Source organism: Xiphophorus hellerii, chromosome 16 (assembly GCF_003331165.1).
Source record: "Xiphophorus hellerii strain 12219 chromosome 16, Xiphophorus_hellerii-4.1, whole genome shotgun sequence".
NCBI lineage: Eukaryota > Metazoa > Chordata > Actinopteri > Cyprinodontiformes > Poeciliidae > Xiphophorus > Xiphophorus hellerii.
In genome coordinates this window covers 18,176,144-18,196,134 of record NC_045687.1, presented here as the reverse complement: position 1 = coordinate 18,196,134, position 19,991 = coordinate 18,176,144, and the positions used below count along the sequence as shown (strand labels likewise).

The 19,991-nt window shown below is 40.3% G+C and overlaps 1 protein-coding gene across 1 annotated transcript in view; it reads right to left on the bottom strand.

The window, feature by feature from the left end:
• Positions 1–19,991, bottom strand: part of myo15aa (myosin XVAa) — a 44,168-nt gene that overhangs the window by 4,840 nt on the left and 19,337 nt on the right. Inside the window, exons 28-58 of the mRNA XM_032587015.1 lie at positions 19,268–19,363; positions 18,946–19,181; positions 18,334–18,524; positions 17,819–17,891; positions 16,751–16,942; positions 16,546–16,664; positions 15,658–15,752; positions 14,305–14,431; positions 12,730–13,092; positions 12,429–12,493; positions 11,359–11,496; positions 11,227–11,284; positions 10,996–11,143; positions 10,630–10,723; positions 9,347–9,470; positions 9,111–9,226; positions 8,905–8,964; positions 8,051–8,126; positions 7,843–7,958; positions 7,620–7,738; positions 5,982–6,123; positions 5,636–5,747; positions 5,404–5,478; positions 4,946–5,148; positions 4,724–4,848; positions 4,548–4,611; positions 4,051–4,123; positions 3,545–3,618; positions 3,375–3,457; positions 3,165–3,295; positions 1,773–1,867 (exon numbers count right to left, since the gene is read on the bottom strand). Coding sequence (XP_032442906.1) covers positions 1,773–1,867; positions 3,165–3,295; positions 3,375–3,457; positions 3,545–3,618; positions 4,051–4,123; positions 4,548–4,611; positions 4,724–4,848; positions 4,946–5,148; positions 5,404–5,478; positions 5,636–5,747; positions 5,982–6,123; positions 7,620–7,738; positions 7,843–7,958; positions 8,051–8,126; positions 8,905–8,964; positions 9,111–9,226; positions 9,347–9,470; positions 10,630–10,723; positions 10,996–11,143; positions 11,227–11,284; positions 11,359–11,496; positions 12,429–12,493; positions 12,730–13,092; positions 14,305–14,431; positions 15,658–15,752; positions 16,546–16,664; positions 16,751–16,942; positions 17,819–17,891; positions 18,334–18,524; positions 18,946–19,181; positions 19,268–19,363 — 3,783 coding nt within the window. The remainder of the gene's footprint in view (positions 1–1,772; positions 1,868–3,164; positions 3,296–3,374; positions 3,458–3,544; positions 3,619–4,050; positions 4,124–4,547; positions 4,612–4,723; positions 4,849–4,945; positions 5,149–5,403; positions 5,479–5,635; positions 5,748–5,981; positions 6,124–7,619; positions 7,739–7,842; positions 7,959–8,050; positions 8,127–8,904; positions 8,965–9,110; positions 9,227–9,346; positions 9,471–10,629; positions 10,724–10,995; positions 11,144–11,226; positions 11,285–11,358; positions 11,497–12,428; positions 12,494–12,729; positions 13,093–14,304; positions 14,432–15,657; positions 15,753–16,545; positions 16,665–16,750; positions 16,943–17,818; positions 17,892–18,333; positions 18,525–18,945; positions 19,182–19,267; positions 19,364–19,991) is intronic.

Below are 19,991 nucleotides of genomic sequence, written 5' to 3'. Positions count from 1 at the left end.
TTTCTGATTGTGCTGTGTATTACTGCAGACAGTGTGCAAATTGTTTGACTGCGAGTTTCTGTTGCTTAACGCTCAGCAAATTCAGACAGGCCCTTCTTCAAGACGGGGTATCAGTTTCACTGATACCATTTTATTTGGAAGAGAATGAACTGTGACACATCTGCATGGCCTAAAGCAATGTTTTTGTTTCCAACAAGTTGGAAAGGTTTGAGTAGCTCACCAAATCAGTCATCTTTAAATCTTTACAAACAATAAAATAATCATACATTGTTTTCAAATCAGAAAAATTGGTCTTTTTTTAATAACATCATGGAGCATGTTTGTTAATTGATCTATGACTTTGTTTCTTTGAGTGTACGTACACTTTAAATGTCAAATAACTGTCAAAATATACATTCAAGGCAAATAGAAATATCAAAACCAAAGATATCGATATATTTTGTTGGGTTTTTATGTGCTAGACTAAGACAAAGTAGCAAATTGTGAAGAGGAATAAACTATATCTTCACAAAAACATAAGTGTGCATTTATATTGAACATTTTTACATCAATAAAAATGAAGTGCAAACCTACTGCCTTTAGAATTAATGTAATTCGTAAATAGATTAAACTTTTCTTCAGTTTATTCTCAGTATAAATCCAGTTGCTCTGTGAAGGTCTCAGAGGTTTGTTAGAAAACACTAGTGAACGAGCAGCATCATGAAGCACAGCATACAGGCCAGTCTCAAAGCTTAAAGTAGTTATCTAAAAATCCACAGGTGTTTGTATTTTTTGGTTCTCACTTGTATTTGCATTTGGATTGCTTTTGGGTTGTTTATTATCGTGATTAAAGTTGTTCGGTTTTCCCTGATCTGTTTCTTCTTCAGCTGCGCTGCGCTCCTCTGATTAGTCACACCTGATTCCCATGCCACTCATGAACTCTCCCAGTAGTTTAAAGTCTCTTCGTTTCCTTACCTCCCTGCCAGTTTCTTTGTTTATTGTAGTCTGTTTGCCATTGCCTTTCTCTTCAATGCTAGCTCTATTCTTGCCGGCTGCCAGCTCTGCATTTGCTTTACAGTGTTGAGTTCATTTCCTTTGTTTTCGTAAGTCATTTTATTTGTCAAATCCCACCGACTCTGTCTGCCACTGGCCTCTCTACACTTGGCTCTTAATACAACATGAAACATTACCCTCCCAAACTTTACATATCTCATGCAGCTTTATTCAATCCGTCTTCTGGAAGGTGAAAGAATATAGATCAAACATACTAAGATATATCCTTCCACCTAATCTGGTAGGCTGGGCAATGGACCACTAATCAGCAACTTTTTGACCTCAACCCACACAATGGTTGGTATGTTTGGCAAATGACACAATCTACAGATTGTCTTGAACTCCTATAGTAAAACACGGTGGTGGAAGTATGACACTATGGGGATCCTTTTTGGTCAGCAGTGGTGGGAAAGCTGGTGAGCTAAGTAGGTAAAGAAGAATCACTTATTTCCACTTTACAGATATGTGCTACTTTGTGTTGGTCAATCCAAAAATAATAAGATAACTTCTGTGTCATTATAGTACAAAACTATATAGCAAAAAAGCCCATGTACTAACAACTATTGCTATTTTGTATAAAACATAACTTCAAATTTGAGTTATTTCTATTTTAATTTATGCAGCCATATTATGTGTGTCAGCTGTTTTCTTTTTATCTCAGTGCTACTTTCCTCAGTCTAATAATATAGCAATATATATATAGATCCAAGGATAATTGACAAGGAAATAAAACAACTCACCAGTATTGCCTTGATCTCCATGCTGTTAGGATACTGAATGCGTCCTCCATATTGGAATGTCCTCTTCAGATTCTCCTGACAAGCCTTGGCGATACCTGTCAAATTAAACCAGCAGGTAGTAAACACTTTAATACAGAACTATGACGAACCCCAGTCTGTTGGCGAAGAACTGATTCCAATGACAACACTGGGAATGGTTCACAACCTATAAAGAAGAACCTATAAAGTCCAGGTCTCCTGGACCGCTGTGATCCTTCAAAGGCTGCTGGATCGTAGCCAAGCTGGAAAACTCTGTTGCAGTGGGACGCCAGGTATGACCCTACTGAGCTCATTAAGCAAGTCAAAAAAATGTTTTTCCTCTGCTTTTCCAGGACTGTGTCCAGAATTCCTTCACCACAGGTAACATGTTTGTATAGCATCTGCTCTGTGCAACTATCTATGTTTTTCTTTTTTAAACGGGAGGTTTCTGCAGCCCCCATCGTCAGTTTCTGTCTCACTATGAGAGGACGGACATAACAAGGACTTTCTTCAGCTTATTTTTGCATCATCAGGTGACTGGTGTTTCTTTCCAGAGAATGCCATTCTGTGCAATAATTTCAAAATGGTGTAGTGCTCTGTGTGCATTTTTCAGAGAATACAGTAAGAAAAAAACAGTGGCTCAACCTCCACATCCTTTAATCACCCTGGGCTGATCACATGCATCATTAGCCCTATGATCCTCTTCTTTCCTTTTCCTCATCCCTGTTCAGCCCTTAATATGATTTGTCAATGTGATAAAATCATTTCGCATTGGCTCCCCAGCTTGAAAAAAAATAATTACTTTTCTTGGTCTCTCTGCAATTAAGGGTGTGTGCGTCTCCCCGGTAGAAGCCAACGCATTCCAATCTCTATGTGCAAGGCACTGCGCCTTTTTATATTGAGGTTGTGAATTCTGTGTTTTAGTTGTTTGGCTAGATCCCTTTGGCTGCACCTGGAGCGGAGGCAGAACTGGACTTGTTTTTATCTTTGCAAAAAACATTTCAATAAAGTTCTTGGAGGACTGTCAGTTGGGTCAGTGAGGTTGGCATGTAGACAAGCATTCTCCAGATGTTTGGATGGCCAACCATGGAGGTTCACCCCAATCACATGTAAAATGTACTTTTACATGTGGTCGTCTGTGGTACTGATATTCTGTCATCCATGTAATGAGCCGCCACAAGCATATTACAGCAGAGAGATGCTTTAATTGTCGAAAAAGTCTGGCCGTTTTCATGGAAATGGAGTCTACTGTATCCTTAGTTCATACCAGCTATCAAGGTTCTACGGAGATCGTCCATGTTGTGGTAAATCTTTAGCATCTTAGTGCAGTCTTTTAGTCTGATGTGATGGAACATGAATTAATCGGTTGCGCACCTTGGTATGGCATCCCAGGGCTGTCGCAGGCATCCTGCAGGAACCTCAGCAGAAATGGCTTCATGACGTCGGAGCAGCGATGAAAAGCTGTTAGGATGTACAGCAGCCTCCATCCTCTCTGGCAACTATCCCTGCAGGAAACACACACATACTTATAGCTACTCAATCACCCCATCTCTGAGGGTAACCGGTGAGGACTGGAGGTCTTACTGTTTGGAACTGGTGTTGTTAGTGACCTGCTTCATCACTTGGCAGTAGGCTTCGTCCTTTGTCAGACCGTGGTCGCTACTTAACTGCAGTGATCAATGAATATATAAATGATGCTCAGAAAACGCTCCTAAATGCAGTTTATTGAGAATTTATTACAACAAAAACGACACCTTTAGAGTAGTAGCCACCAGGTCCTGCTCAGTCTGGCCTTTCATTGGAAAATCTCCCATAAACTTCATAATAGCTGGGGAAAAAAATTAATAAAACTTCATTTACAAAGCACTTGTGAGAAAAATAATAAAAATAATCTAAACTGCTTCACAAATAGTGTGGTTGCATCAGGACTGATTCCAAGCGATTCCCAGGCCCCATCCAAGCGTGATCATCCAACCACGCTTGGATGATTTTGTCAGACGCCTGGCAGCGGCGCTGTGAATGGTTTTGCTAAGACATGTAACATAATCGCAGTAACACAAACATAATGAAACAAAAACATTAATAATTATTTCAAATTTACGATGTGACAGGGGATGTAATCCTGGGAATAGTCTTGAAACTGTAAAAACACAAATGAACTAGAGACGCTAAACATGTGTATCTCAACTTTAATCATAATTTAAAGTTTATGCCAAGGTTCCCAACAGATTTCTATCATTCCAGTCAGTTCTGTTCTTACCTATAGAGATATCAGCAGCCACTCTGTTCATCCCGCTGTCAGAGAAGTCAATCAGAGACTCATGGATTGGAGACTAAAAACAAAACGAAGAAATGTGCCGATGATCAACTACTATTAGCAGTACAAGCTAATAATAACCAATATATATTTTTGTGTATTTTGAACCTTCAAACACTGTGGCAACATCTTCACTGGGACAACCTGTAGAGTACGGTGTTTATGACTGATTTCATGAGATACATAATGTAGGAAGTGCAAATAAACCATGTTTTGTAAAAAGGGAGGCCATGTTGAATTTTGCGATTGGGGTAGCTGGGTAAAACTTGGACTTTATTTTACCTTCTGAGTAAAAATGGAGTGCATAATCAGCCACATCCTTCAACCAGTCATGCAGGACCAATGGATGATCTTTTTCCTTCCTGATCTTTATGATATAATGCAACAAACTGCACAAGTTTAAACATAAGTGTGAGCTTGAACAGGGTCAGTAGAATCACCTTGGAGAATCTGACCATATCAGCAGGATCTCTGGCCTCCTTCCCTTTTTTGGCTTTCTGATCACTGTGAGGATAAACAGCAGAACAGTTGGCCATGTTTATTTATCAGATGTAAAATTGGGGCTTGATTCTGGCTCTATTTTGGCTGAACATGTGTTGGAGTGCATCTGCCTGACCTCCTGCTCCTCTGGGCTTCTCTGAAGTACTTCTTGGCAAACTCAGTCATTAAATACTGATTGCTGTGCAGAGGCAGATCATCCATTTCCACACTCCAGCTGTCCCCATACATCTCGTTCACGACCTGACACACACAAAAATGAATCAGAATTTTAACCCAAAAGTGTATTTGTGCACTGCAATTTGGGAGTATAATCTGAGGACAGAATCCTAGTCTGCACCTCTGTGGAGAGCTCGAGCTCATGGGCGGCTACAGCCGAGCCCATCGCCACAGCAACGGCAGCTGATGCGGCAACCCGTCCGTGCCTGTCGCGGGGCTCCGCACGCTCCGCTGGCAGAAACAGGAAGTCAGGAGCAGCTACAGGATGGACGTAATCGCTGGGAAACACACCGGACCTTCCAAAAACAGCCCCGAAACGCCAACCTGTTTCATTCAGAAACATGAAATATATATTTAAAGTCTCCCCAAAACAAAAAGGGTCACATCAAATGAGCAAAAGGAACAGGAAAGAACTGGAAATATATTATTTTTGCTTTTTTTACTTTTAGGAAAAAATATTATAAATTTGATTTTAAAAATTTTTGAAATAGAAAACTAGAAGAGCAAAACAGGTCATATGATAGCCGAAAATATATTCACCAAACACACACAGGAAAGACAAAGTTATGCCACACCCACCAAACTCTGGTGTGTCCCTCTTCAGCTCCTCCAGAAGCATGACAGTTTTCCTCACAATGCAGCCATATTGTTTTCCTGCACACAAATCCACACACAAACAATGATGACGACACATTTTGTTGCAAACAGAATTAAATAGAAATGATATATCAGGTTAAAAAAAAGCACAAAGAACATGCAATACAACCAGACTTTTTTATATTTGTTCTTATGTCTACACCAAGTTTCTCACCAGATTCCAGCCCATCCATGTGCTGCAGCCGGATGATGTCTCCTTTATGGAAGCTGAGGTGATTCCTGTTCTCAGTGATGTAATTCCTCACCGCCACCATGTACTCTGAGTCCTGAGAAATTGCACACGGTTAGATTTGCTAATTAGGTTACTTCAGAGAGGTGAGGGGTTGAGTAAGAATGTATTTGATATTTGAAAATCCTTCCGCTTTACAATTATGCACTAGCAATAAAAACATTGAACTACCATGTCAGACCATCGGAAATAGCGCTACTAGTTCAAAGAGAGAAAGAATGCAAACTCAAAAGACAGACATGCAGTGAGCGGTGAAAAATGTCTCTCTGACCTTCTTGAGCTCCGTGAGGAAGTAGTCGATCATATGTTTGACCTGCGGCGCTTTGGCAGAGAACAGAATCAGTTTCTCATTGGTCAAGTTGAACTCCAGCATGTTCTTCGACGGGATAGACACAAACAAGATGTCCGAGTAGCTGCACAGGGAGCCAAAGGTCAGGAAGTCAGGTTAACGTCAAAGCAGGTCAAGATTCTTCTTAAGTGGTCTAATTTTTCTATTTCATTGCTTAGAACTGCTTCCAGCATATCTGTAGTACGCCGTAGGAAAACTCTTGATACAGTAAACATGATCTAGTGAAGACCAGGTACTGAAATTATTTCAACTGTTTATTATTGAAGAAGCCAGAATGGCAAGTACACGCATTCATAGATCTTCAGTGTGGAAGTGCTGCTAATAAATGCATTGATTTATAATCAGAAGGTGACAGCATGTTTATAAAAACAGTAGCGTTGGTAGTTTCTGGGTCTAGAGCCTAAAGGCACACAATGTCAAGAGGAAAAGACAACAGAAATGACATTAAAGTACCAACCGTTGCAGGTTATTAATCTGGGAATGTTTATAAGGCTTTGTCTGAAAGACAGCCTGTCTCAATAAAAAATTTTATTTGCACTGTTTTGCCAATATTATTCTATTTTACAGATTGTGATTTACCTTGTTTTGCAGTGATAATTATATATATGATGTTTTATGGTTGTGTCTTACGTAAAGAGTTGCATCTCAATGAACTACCAGACTTCTGCAACAATGCTTTTTGGACAGGTGAGACCAAAATAGAGATATTTGACCATGTTTGGTGAAAACCAAATACATTAATTTGGAGCAGACAGGCATTAATCATCAAACACAATGGTGGCAATGCAATGATTTTATATTTTACAGCAACAAGATTTGGGAAACATGCAGTTATTGTGCAAAAGGCTCCAGAGTCAAACATCGGTCTGATTGCTGAAGCCCTAGCCCAAACACACCCTGCTAATAGTGAAATCTTCTTACATTCAAAACGAACAAAGAAATGTTATGTTAAAAAACTCCTTGACCATATGAGAAATTGATGAAGACTTACAAAAAAAACCTAAAATATTCCTGATGAAGGAGTTTCGACAAGGTGCTAAATCACAGTTTGTACATTTAGTGAGTGAATAATAATAGTTTAGAATCAGGTTTGTGTGTTTGTACACAAATCTGTGTGCATACAGCTTATTTTTGAATAGTTTTTGCACTTGGAAAAAAAACAAGTAAGTTTTATTGTGCATTGATGGGAAAAATCCTAGAATTGGAAAAATTATGTGTTTTTCTTTTTCACTAAATCCTGAAAACTTGCAGAAGAACATTCCCTGCAATACTTTAACTTAGGAACCACCCAACTGTCCCTTAGGATAGAAGATCAGTTTGTTCTGACCCACATTATTTCCTTCCAGCTGTCCTCCAGAATCATAAGGACCATAGATTTTCGCAATACACTCGTAACATCTGGAATTTATAGGTAAAAACGAGGGCATGACCTGCAGTGTTAGCAGCATTGGTTGGATAATACTGTAATTTACAACTTAGGTGTGGCTGATGCTTTAATGCAACAGATGTTTCTTGCAAACCTTTGCAAATTTCAATCACTAATCCAAAATTTTACTTCACCTGTAAGGCCTCAACACCCTGAAGTAGTCTGAAGCGGTCGAGCCGCTCTTCACCAGCTTCAGCAGCTTGATGCCTTTATGCGACACGGACAAGACCTGCACTCCCGTTCCCACGCTGCCCTGAAAAGCACACACACGCATGAACCGCAGCCTGAATACATGCAACTGTGGTCCGATACTCGTATGGGGCAAAAGAAGGAGGAACGCAGACTTGGGGAACTCACAGAGGCGGGGAAGAGGCGGGAGAAGTAGATCTCCCAAGAGTCTTTGGCCATGGCCACCACTTTTTTCTTCACGCTTTCGTCATGCGTTCCTGAAGCCTGATCCACTTTGTCCTCTGCTGTTAAAAGAAGATGGGCTCTTCAAAGTTTTATCCAAAGAGAAATGTTTGATATGTGTTTGAGCTTTACTTTGTTAGGTTTTTTTTTTTACCGAAAAGGTCTTTCATCTTCTGTCTCTCTTCCTGAGTGATGCGGACGCAGGCTTCGGAAAAGGTATCGTGTACGATCTGCAAAAAAGAGACAAAAACATGCATTACCTTGCAAGATGCCGCCATCAGCATGTTTCGCTGCAGAGACAGTGTTTGTTTTCTTCCACATGTAGGTCTAAAGCTTAGTTATGATGATATCACCTTCTTTGACATGTTTGTGGTGTCCACTACAAAGGTTGTGTCAAACTGTCAAATACTCTCAGGTACTGGATTAAATAATACTCTTTTGCTATTTTAGAACTAATCCTGCACAACTTCATCCCCGATCTGAGCAGTTACTTAAAAATCAACAAATCCATCATCGGCAAGAGTTTATTGTTGCAGTGTCAAGGAGGCAGCTTAAAGCCGATCTCCAGCGGTCATCGGTCCAGAGAATGGAGAACTTTCTGCACGGGTCCATCACAGAGCAATGCAGAAACACGCATGACAAAAAAACAACAAACACTAAATTATACCCAATAGCAATTTGGAGTACCCATTTGGACTTTGGGAATAAATAAGAGTACCTGGAGAAAACTCATGCATGCACAGGGAGAGCATGCAAACTCCAGGCAGAAAAAGACACGGCCATGGATTTGGACGCAGAACCTTCTTTCTGCAAGGGAACAGGACTAACCACTGCTCCATCTCTGGTTATTTATTATTAATAATTTGTAATTCTTCAATATCCCACATCTCATTAAAGTATCACACGAGCCTGTTTCAATTTGAAATTAAACTTAAACAATTACACAGATATATTGTGACAAAAAACTGACACACTGTCTGTTAATGTTCACAAATTCCTTTGGCCAACCTGTCTGAAAATTAGGTCCAGGATCAGAGGGTTATTCAAGGTCTCTTTGGGGTAGAAAACCTGCATCAAGACAAAAAATAATGACAGCAAGACAAGTAAATATCACAGAGATACTAAATGTGGTATTAAGTGTTCATTATTCCCATCTCTCAAAGCATTCAGTCGCAATGCAAATAAATTGAGAGGAGAAAAGATCTCGAAGCCACCTCCTTCCTCATGAAGAGTTTCCAGGGGACATTAGAGTAGGTGTAATATTCATCACTGGTTCTGCTATGGAGTTGAGTCTGAATATTCTCCTCTTCCACTGGTAAATCTCTAGAGACTGGAGAGACACATTAATGAAAGTCCAACCAGACTTCCTCTTTACGTTAGACTCTGCGAGCGTAAAATGTGCAGCATATTTTTCTGTTTATTTCAATGTCTAGTTTTTGGAAAAGCTCACCTGGAGGATGGGACGGGATCATGATGGAGCTGGCTGCAGACTCTGCAGGTTGAGGCTTGGCAACCTTGACAGCTTTTACTTTTTCCTCTTCCTTAGGTTGGGAGGGCGGAGGCTTCTTTTGTGACTGAGCATCAGGAAATGACAAGCAGCAGCTAGTTGGTGTTCAAGTAGATTAGGCCCCCTTCACACCAGATTATGGTTCCCAAAACTTCTACAATCATTCTAACTTTGCTCAACCGCAGCAAAGTTGGAAAATCTCTTTCAGTGACAATCATAATACTGCCACACTCTTACTCTTAGTACTTGACAATTCCAAATATTTTTTCCCGCCGTCGTTTATTCTGTATCCTCCCACAGGTCGTATACAACCACAGGTGCCACATCTGCATTAATGTTTCCTTACACTTGTTACAATCTATAGCTTTCTCTATGGAGGATTCTGCACATCCACTCTCCTCCTGACTGCTGGGGAGGAAATGCCATCATTGCTTTCATCTACCATCAGCACGCAGTTGAAAGAAGATTCTGTGTAGAGAAATCTGTACCACTACGCATGCGGTCCTGAGCTAGCTGTAGCTATAGGGTACTGCTGTCAGAAAGTATCAGGTACGCAAAAGCCCGTAAATCTGTTTCTGTTTGCTGATCACTGAAACCAAAACACAGCTAGGCTTTTAAAGCTGAATTTTGTTTTTATTTTTGATCAAATATAACACTATAAACCCCATATGTTGCCAGCAGCATTTTATATGGTAAACAGGGCAATTTTTGTATTTAAACTACATCCTGAAAAACTCACAACTTTCTTTGGTACAACCAAGCCCATGTGCAATTTGGAGGCGTGAGTGAATTTCGCCTACTGGAAGTCTAGGATGCTCCCATTTTTATGGGCAAAGGACATTTTTTTGGTTTGACAAGCACTGATATCTGTTGTAGCTACCTGGTGAGATCGTTCATGTTGTAGTCGAACCAGATGCCCAACGCAATGCCCAGGACGTTGCAAAAAAGGAGTTAGACATCTGAAAGCATGTAGCTAGTCCTGCAATATATTCTCTTGCGACCAAGCCAGGGAGATGCATGCTAACCCCGCAGGGTAAATATGCACCACCCAGGACTCTGATGTGCCGACACCATGACGATAAAGCTGCCCTGGAACTGTCACACCCTAATATGGAACCCCAAAGATGTCATCAATAAGCTCCAGAGATCATCCATGTTCTTGCTAACTTTTAATACCTTACTGTAGAGTTAACCTTGTACAAAATGTTCTAGGGGTTGCGATTTACCGGTTGCGGGGGATTTGCCATTTGATCTTTCAGGATCTCCATAGCTTCATCATGGGGGTCAGGTTTCTTGGCAAACTTCTTCCCGTCACTTTTTCTGCCCGCACAAGAAAATAACGATGAGTACATACCAGATTATCATACACTTTCTTTATATATACTAAAAAATCCCTCAACTAAACACTGTTTTTAGATCTCACAGATTCAGGTGAATAAAAAATAAATTTAAATCTGATTGAAAGAAAATCCCAAGAAACGAAAGTATAACAATGCGTTAACCGATTCCTCCTCAGCATTCTTGAAGCATGTAAGGATGAGAAAAATTTCATTTAATAAGGATATCTGGGTTGGCATAACCCAGTGCGCTACCTTTGAGTTGGAGACCCAGCTGAGGATGTTGTGCCTGCAGGCTGGTGCTGCTTGATTATGTCTTTGATGTCGTGGCTCGGGTCGATTCGCTCCGTGTTGCTCACACTGGACCGGACGACATCCTCAGGAGGCGGCCCACGTGTCGTACCTGGAAAATACACCAACAAAATGAAAAAATACCAAAAAGGCTTACCGTCTATATTTGCAGAATATAATAACAACTAGACCTACTTGTTTTCCGCTGGACGGCAGCAGGACTGGACTTGTGCGACTCACTGCTCTCTTTGGACTGCAGACAAACAAGAACCAAGATGATATTTGAAAGTTGATGAAATCAGCATATAATGGGATGTGTTTACTCACAGGGCTCGGTGTGTGTGAGCGCTGCGGCGGGTTTACGTGGTGGTGCGGTGGTGGCGTCTTGGGGGCTGGAGCAACAGGAGGGAAGGACGACAACATCTGCTGCTGGATCGCCATGGCCTGCATGGTCATCTGCTGCGCCTGCACCAGATTGACATTAGGAATTACGGGTTTGCTGTTTTGTAGGAAGTGAAATGTAAAGTTCATTTTGTTTTTTTCTTTTCAATTGCACCTAGATGTTAAATCAGTTTTTACTGGCTGAGGCTCAATTACTTCTTCGCCATCAATATGAAGAAATCACCAAGATAGAAACCGTCTGACAACATGAAGTAGGCTAAAATATCTCAAAAAGCAACACGTCAAGCCTGATATGCCCCATTTTAGATCGGGCATATTCAACACACCACACACTGAAGGACATTGTAAGATTGTCATAAAGGGAAAATCGGGGCAAAAAAAAAAAAAAGGCTTCAGCGGGAACACCAACATACATCATCTGTTGCCCCGCTGCCCGGGCCGCAGCGAAATTGCCAAGTCTTGACCAGTCCGCAGTAATTAAAAGGTTGGGGACCACTGCTTTAGATGAAGATATCTCATTCATTTTGAATAATGATCTGGGTTTGTCAGTTTTGCAACTTGTCCAACGTTTTTATCATAACAATAACACATTTACAGCAAATTTAATGAAATTCCTCAGTATTATGGCAATTGTTGGGGCTCGTCCGGGATATTAATTTACACCTGTGAGTTATAGATTGAGTGGTAATTTATTTCTATAGGATGCTGCAGTAAATTTTCTGCTTTATGTTGGGTATTATGCAGACATTTCTGCTTCATTTAATCATTTTTGCTTGACATTTATCATAATTAATTTGCCTTATTTACAGTTTTCTTACTAGAAAAACACACAAAAAAAACATTTCTTCTTTTCCTGTTCCATCTTCCATTGGTTCCCTGGCTGAGTCTGGCCATATTTTTTGCAAAACCTTTTTTTTTTTCTTAATAAATGTTATAATTATTCACTTTGTGTAACCGCAGTATGGGAATTAACAGCAACATTAAATGATTCCCACCAGAATGATAGCTTGCTGGTTGATGATGGCTTGTTGCTGCTGCGTCAGCACCACCTGCTCCGATCCTGAGGAAAACGAGGAAGAAATCTACGGTGAAACAACAACGATGCAATGATATCAAAGTAAAATGCAGAGCGTGCATTTATTTCACTGCAACAAAACACACTGGAAGTTTGGAACTGCTTTAGAAAGGCAGGAATTGTGACTAAAGCTTTCATTCGGAGCCGGAGGTGAAGTCCACCATGCCCACTCGTTTTAGGCCACACATGCTGGAAAGCCACACGCCTCGTTCTCCTTATACCTGGCACACCTGTCATCACAGGTAAGCCTGGGACTGCGGGCACCGTCGGGAGAGCAGGCATCCCCGGCAGGCCCGGGACGCCCCCGATATAAGACGACGCATCCGTTTCCCTCGCAGCTGCTTGGGCAGCTGTGGGCACTGAAGCAGGGGCGCGAGTGGGCAAAGGAGTGGGCGCTACGCGAGTGGCAGGAGTGGGAGTGGGGGAGGCGGGTGGAGGGTAGGGCTGTTGGGGGCGGTTGTATTGATGGTACTCAGGCTGCTGCGGCTCTTCCTCTTGTTGCTGGTGTCGTTCTTGGCGATGGTGGTGGGAGGGGACTGGCCTGGGGGGCATCATTCCTCCGGCCACTGGGAGCACTGGGACAGCTTCAAGAGCACCGGGTAGAGAACAAGATCAGAGTCAAGTGAATGTTTTCTACTGCAGCTTTGGAGCACTGGTGGATAGTTACAGGTATTCAGTGCCTTAATTCGCAGTAAAATAATCAATCTACATTTTAGAGACATGACAGAGATTTAAATATTCCTATAAACAAAAAAAATGTTCCAACACCAACTTATAAAAGAGTGAACAACTGATGGTGCTGCTTTGGCATGTATTGGGAATAGATGCTTTACAAACTGAATTGAACTGAACTGAATTGGTGATTTAAATCCAGTTTGCCCGTCTATCCAAAGTGAATTGTTGTTTATTCTTCTTCAGAAGTCAAGCTGGTTGGATGTGAAAGTTAATTTTGCCACAAATCCTTATTTGGATGTTAGCCTAGCCCATTTTTCCACCCATAAAGATGTTTCAGTCTAAACCAGCCAATTGCTGCTCTGGTTGTATGTTTAGAGCATAAAATTTCCCAACTGTGTACTACTAAATACTTTTGCAGGGCACAATTAATCCCCACACAGAGACAGCAATCACTTGTTAACCCTAGTTATACTTTAAGTTGATAATATATTCAGTTTTCTTCACTTTCTGCATCTTCTGACCACCAATTATCCAATAATTATACAAGATGACTCGTGAATGAGTTATAAGTTGCAATGACAAAGACGTAGACACAAATGAGAAGAGTAAAGATAGTAGCCCTAATAGGAATAAAATTATTTTCTTAATAAAAATGTGGAAACTAGGAGTGAAACAATAGCCATGTCATTTAAAAACACCTGTTGTTGCAGTGGATGACTATTGATGCATTATGAATGAGGTTGGTGCTCATTGTGGCTCCTAATCGCCAGATTAGGAGTGTTGATCCGAGGACCTGAATCTTTAAACAGCCCTACAGAGTTTATCAATCTTTACAAGAAAAACAAAATCACTATAGTGTATTATATAATTTCCTTTGCATGAAACTTAGAGAAATCAACTCAGCGCATTTTGAACTAATTAGTTTGAAGCATTCATAGTGAGGAATCTTACTAAAGTCTCAAGGATTCACACCAAGATAAACACTGTCAACATAAAAGAAGAGTTATGGACAGAAATGTAAAAAAATATAAAATAAATGCAGAGGAAATACAAATTAAAGAAGTAGCCTGCAGTCGGAACAGAAACTACACAGAAATTAGAGGGAAGGTTCAGAGTTTCACCTCCAGGACGAATCCCCGGCGGATAAGGCCGGGTGGGAGTCGCTTGCCCCTCTCCACGGCCTTCCCCTGCGACGCCCACGCCTCCTCCTCCCTTCATTCTGGTAGACAAGGCGGCCTTTTCCATGTTCTTGCCGACAGAAAGGTCATTTGGATCGGGCAGAGCAACAACAAAAAATGTTTGCAGACGGTGAAAAACTGGAGTTTAAACGACAGAGAGAACGGGATTAAAAGCAAAGAGACCACGAGACGTAGAGTGCTGCATGATTCAGACCCTCGCTGAGAGAGCGAGTGGAGCCGCAGGAACTGAATACTCTCCAGGTACTACCACACACACTGCAGGAGATGCTCAACCACACACACTGTAGGTGATACTCAACCACACACACTGCAGGAGATGCTCAACCACACACACTGCAGGTGATGCTCAACCACACACACTGCAGGAGATGCTCAACCACACACACTGTAGGAGATGCTCAACCACACACACTGCAGGAGATGCTCAACCACACACACTGCAGGAGATGCTCAACCACACACACTGTAGGAGATGCTCAACCACACACAGGAACACACTTGTTAGGACACAAAATATACACTTCTGCAACACATCTCAAGCTTTAAGGTTGTTTTTTTTAGTGCAAAAATAACTTTGGTTTGCAGATTCTCTAGTTTGGAGATTCCCCCAATCAAGATGTTCTAAGCTAGCAAGCTGCCACATATGAAAATACGTAGGAAAAATCTGCCTGGTGTCCCTTTCTTTTCTTTTTCATTACACACAATAATCCGTGGTGAGAAGAGAATCGTTCACCTGCATGTTAACGTTCTCTGCCCGCTGTTGCGATCATATACGGTAAGTCCTTCAGAAACCTAATCATCCTCATTGTCTGCCCCGTTCATACACAAACAGAGACGCTAGGTCACATGTTCCACCCGTCCATCAGCACTCGTTTCCATTCACTCTCAGGACTTTAGCTGGCTACTTGTTCAGCCTGTAAGGTTAAACTGATGATGCGTTCTCATTTTGGTTTTTGAGGATCTTTTTTTTTTACTGATAAATCCGTAAATCTATTGAAAATGCAGCTGCAGCTTCTTGCCAGTGCCTTTCAAGAGTATTTACAGCCTGCAAACTGTTCAATATTTAGCCACCACTAGCAACTTCAACCTGTTTTACTGGGATTTTGTGTGAAAGAATCAACAAAATGTAGTTCATCATTGCGAAGTGGAAGGAAAACGATAAGTGTAAAAGTTATGTTGCAAAAACTTTTGAATCTGCAGGAAATGACATCAAGGCTCCAATGAAGAAAGTGGATTTATTTGTGTCGCTTGCAGGTCGTCAGTGTGAACACTCACCACGCCATCGTCTGATAGAACCGGGTCAAACAGGCTGTCCAGGTAGCGGTCCATTCCTCTCTGAGTCTGACCGTCGCTGAACGTGTCTGACTCTGCTGGATACAGAAAACCAGGCAGGATAATAAAGGGTGAAACCCCCTTTGAAAAGATTTTAATCAGCATCTCAATGAGCATGAGAACAATTTCCAAAGTTTTCACAAGGTTGAGTTTCACAGACAACCAGAACATGAAAACAAAGTTAATAATAGAACTGAGATCACAAAAGCTGCAGTTTTACTCTGATTAGCTGAGGCAAAAAACTGAATGCACCTTGAAACGAAAACGCCTGGATCTAGTATTGTGTATGACCGCTATAATTTTTAAGGAAAACATAAAGTTTTCTAGGCATGAAATCAACAAGTTGGCGATATACAGCAACATGTATCGTATTTTGTAGTGTAGAATCCCATAGAAAATATTGATTTTGAATAAAAACTAAAGTTTTTTTCTTTTTTTTGACAAATCTAGTTAGGTGTACTACTTTATGCTGAGTGAGCACAGTAAATCACAGGTTAGGGTGGCAGTCTATTAGGACGTTTCATCGCCACAAAGGAACCTCTATCTTGAGCTGGAAACTTGGTAACTCGCTTGTGCTCAGATTTTTTATTTTTTTACATTACAGTATTTGTCAACTCTGAACATGGAAATATATGTAAGTAAAAAGGAGAAAGTGTAATCATCATCCTTACTTTTACCTAAAACATATTTCGTACTAGTAAAAGACAAGAAGTTTCACTGTGATGACGATTCGTTTCTGCAGTTGTGTATAGAGCCTCCTGTAGGTCGAGTCTTCTCTATAAACGTCTTTTTATCCCCGTTCTGTGAACTACCCAGTGTGTGTTTGTGCACCGTGACTGTAGTAACCATCAGAGTCAGGCAGGCTGTAGGCCGGTCTGCTGCCGCTGCTGCTGAGAGGAAAGGAAGATGGAAGCTCCTCGTCTGAGTCAAAGCCGCTGCCCAACAAGGTGCTGGGAAAAGAGAGGGAACAATCCACCTTATGCCAGAGGTTCTCTTTACTGGATTTGATGTTACTGAGTGTATTCTGCAGACTGACAGGCTGGTATTAGCTCTGACTCTAGCTGGGTTATCAGTGCTGATGATAAAGTAACTCTTCTGCTTGGGAAAGTCCACAGGAAGCTCCAAGTCCGCTATCAGGTCCAGCACGTAGTCATGGCCGGCTAACTCCACCCACTGGCTCTGCTCCTTCATCAGAACCGAACTCCCCCTCCACCAGTCGGACACTCCTCTGCAAAACCAAAACAATGCGGGATGCCCGACTGTTATCTACAGCATCCTCCACATTAATTAGCATCCCTGTAAAAAAAATAAGAAATAAACCGACCTTTTCAGTACCTTTACTCAGAGGAGGGTAAAAGAAAACACATCTTATGAAGTTATTTCAATAGATTTTTTGTTATATGCAACAATATGTTTTAAAAAAGTAGTCAGATAGTCATTCCCTCCTGTGTCTGTTCAATTAAAGCAAGCATCAACATGAGGAAATAGTTACGTTGTTACCTGAGCCCAAAAGCAACAAGAACAACTGGTGGAGAGGATTTCAAGGTCCGTTAAAACTGGGATATTTCACAAAATAGTGGATTCTGGACTCTTCGTAAGTTAAAACATTAATATATGTTACAATTTGTTGTTGATCAGGACCCTGTCTTGTATGAATATACATCCTTTTTGGTATTTGAACATGTTTAATTTTCTGTAAAATTGTGAAAATCACAAAATCTGGATTTGGAATTAGAGAGAAATACACGAGTATATCCTGCAATGCTAAAAAAATATTGAATATACATTTTAACATTGTTGAAATAATTAGTATAATGAAACACAAACATTGAATAAAAAATTTCTATAAAGGCTTCACTTTGTAACATTCATGATTGTGTGTAGGAACTTCCTGTTGTAAGCACGGTGTGACAGAGAAGCAAATTTATCTCACCAGTCTTCAACAAAGGTCTGAATTTATTTATTTTTTTGTCATGTTTTGCTACTGCAAGTGAAGATTAATTCACATCTTTACTACAGGGGAAAGCATACATTTAATAAACATGAAGCACATTGTTTTTCTGAAAGAATGCCTAAAACACAAATTAGCTAAGTCCATTAGCACCTGTGACGCAGGATATGTCCCGCTAAATCCTCCCCGCTGGTCCAAGAATGAACGGGACACAGGAAGGATCCTCCTGCAGAAGAATGGCAGTAATATTAACAAAGCTGTGGCCTTATTTTATTTATTTCTCTTCTTAAAAATACTTTCAGCTCTGTAGAGACAGGATAATGCCTTCATTTAAAAGCCAGCGGAGTTCAAGCCACCTGATATGACCTGGTGATGAATAATCAATGGTGGGATAATGAGGCTGTAACTGATCTCGCTGTATAATAGTGATGCTGGTGGATATGTCTTCTTTTCTTTGAGCATGGCCTTTCAATTAATTGATAACAAGCTGCATTCAAACCAGCTGTTAAGAGTATTTGCTTTAAAAATACATTTTAAATTTTCAAAGTAGATATACGGAAGCACATTTCTAACAATGCATTTGATTTACTATTCACCTTTTAGACTTTCGCGCAGAGTTTTTGTGTTTTCTTGAGAAGAAATATAAATGTTTTTTGTTTGTGTCTCACCATCAAAGCAGTGCACCTGAAGCACCATGTTTGCCTTCTTCCTATTGGCTGTCCACTCCAGCAGAGACAGCGGATAGGTCCGCGCAGCTTCGGGGAAGGAGCCGAGGCTTTGCTGCATCTTCTGATTGGCTTGGATGAGTCTGTGCTGCAGTAGCGCCTGGCAACCAGCAGGGGCATGATCTGACACAAACCTGAGAAACGATTTACAAAATTAAGGTAAAAAACCTGTTACAGTGGCTTTAACTTTATATATATATATATTTTTTTTTTTTCATTGACCTATTTTTCAATTTTCCCTTTTCATTTTCAAAGGGGAAATAAATGAATCCGTGAATAAATAAATGAATAAATATAAATGGGAATAAAAATGTAAATTTCTCAATTATTTATTTGTGTTACTCATTTATTTATTTATTTTCCCTATTTATTTCTGTATTTAGTTTTAGCTGAAATGGCTCTCCATAATATGATAACCTAATTTTTTTTTTTTTTTTACTTTAAATGTAAAAATTTAGAATTTTTTATTTATTTTTTTTTAAAATGTAATTTTACATTTTATTTCATTTTAACATTTTATTTGAAAATAAAACTTTATTGGGTTTGCTTTCTCACTTCAGCAGATGTTTCTCCATCTTGGGCGAAGGGGCGAAGCTGGAAGCACACGCCAGCAGCAGCAGCCAGCCCCTCTCCGCGTTTTCGAGGTTCGTGTTTCTCCACACCTGATTGACGACCTGAGCCAGGATCTCGTCTCGTAAACCCGGAGACGTCAGCCCCCTTTGGATGACATAATTCCCAAACAGGTTTTCCTGAGCCCCATTCAGGTGAGGGTCCCCCATAAACCGCAAAACCTGAAGAAGCCAGGACAAAGTCAAAATGATAAACAGGTGGGTTTCTGATAGTAAAGCATTTTTCTTTTTCTTTTTGGTCAGAATACCATGTTGAAAAGCTCCAGAGCCTCTCTCTTGAGGTCGTCCTCCACTTTGGTTAGAGGTAACTCCAGAGGAACCATTAGCATCCCAAATTTTGGCTCCTGCAACAACAAATCGTTAAAGTTTTATAACTCTGAACTGAATCTGCTACTCTGACTAATCCAAAAGAGTTTTTATCCTTAAAAGGAGAGAATTTCCACCAGTATTGTCTTGATACCAGACCCAACTTTAGAAATATTCATAAAACCTCACCCTTTTGACTTTTTCTTTGTCTCTTTACAGATACAAAAATGTGCTTTATCAGCATTCTTTACAAATTAAAATTATTTTTAGCCCATTTTAATCTTATATCTCTAAATAAAAAAAGTTGCCTTCCACAGTCGCAAATTCAATAAATAAAGTCCAACTGAGTTTAATTTAATCTCATTATTTTGAAGCTGTTTTGTTTCTGACTGCATACATTTGTTGAAAAACATTAGTGAACAAACCAACGAACATACTGAGGACCAAAGAACAAAGCACACAGGTCAAAGGTATGTCATCATCAAGAACTCACTTATTTGTTTCTGAATTTCTTTGGATGTTGGCATGATGAATTTTTTCTTTTTTAGGTTCGAGTAATCCTGGTAAGGCAGGGCGAGGGGGTTTTAAATAGTACATATGATTTTTAATCAGTAATATTTAATATTCATATTTTGATAGTGAATTAAATATATTTATATTTTATCA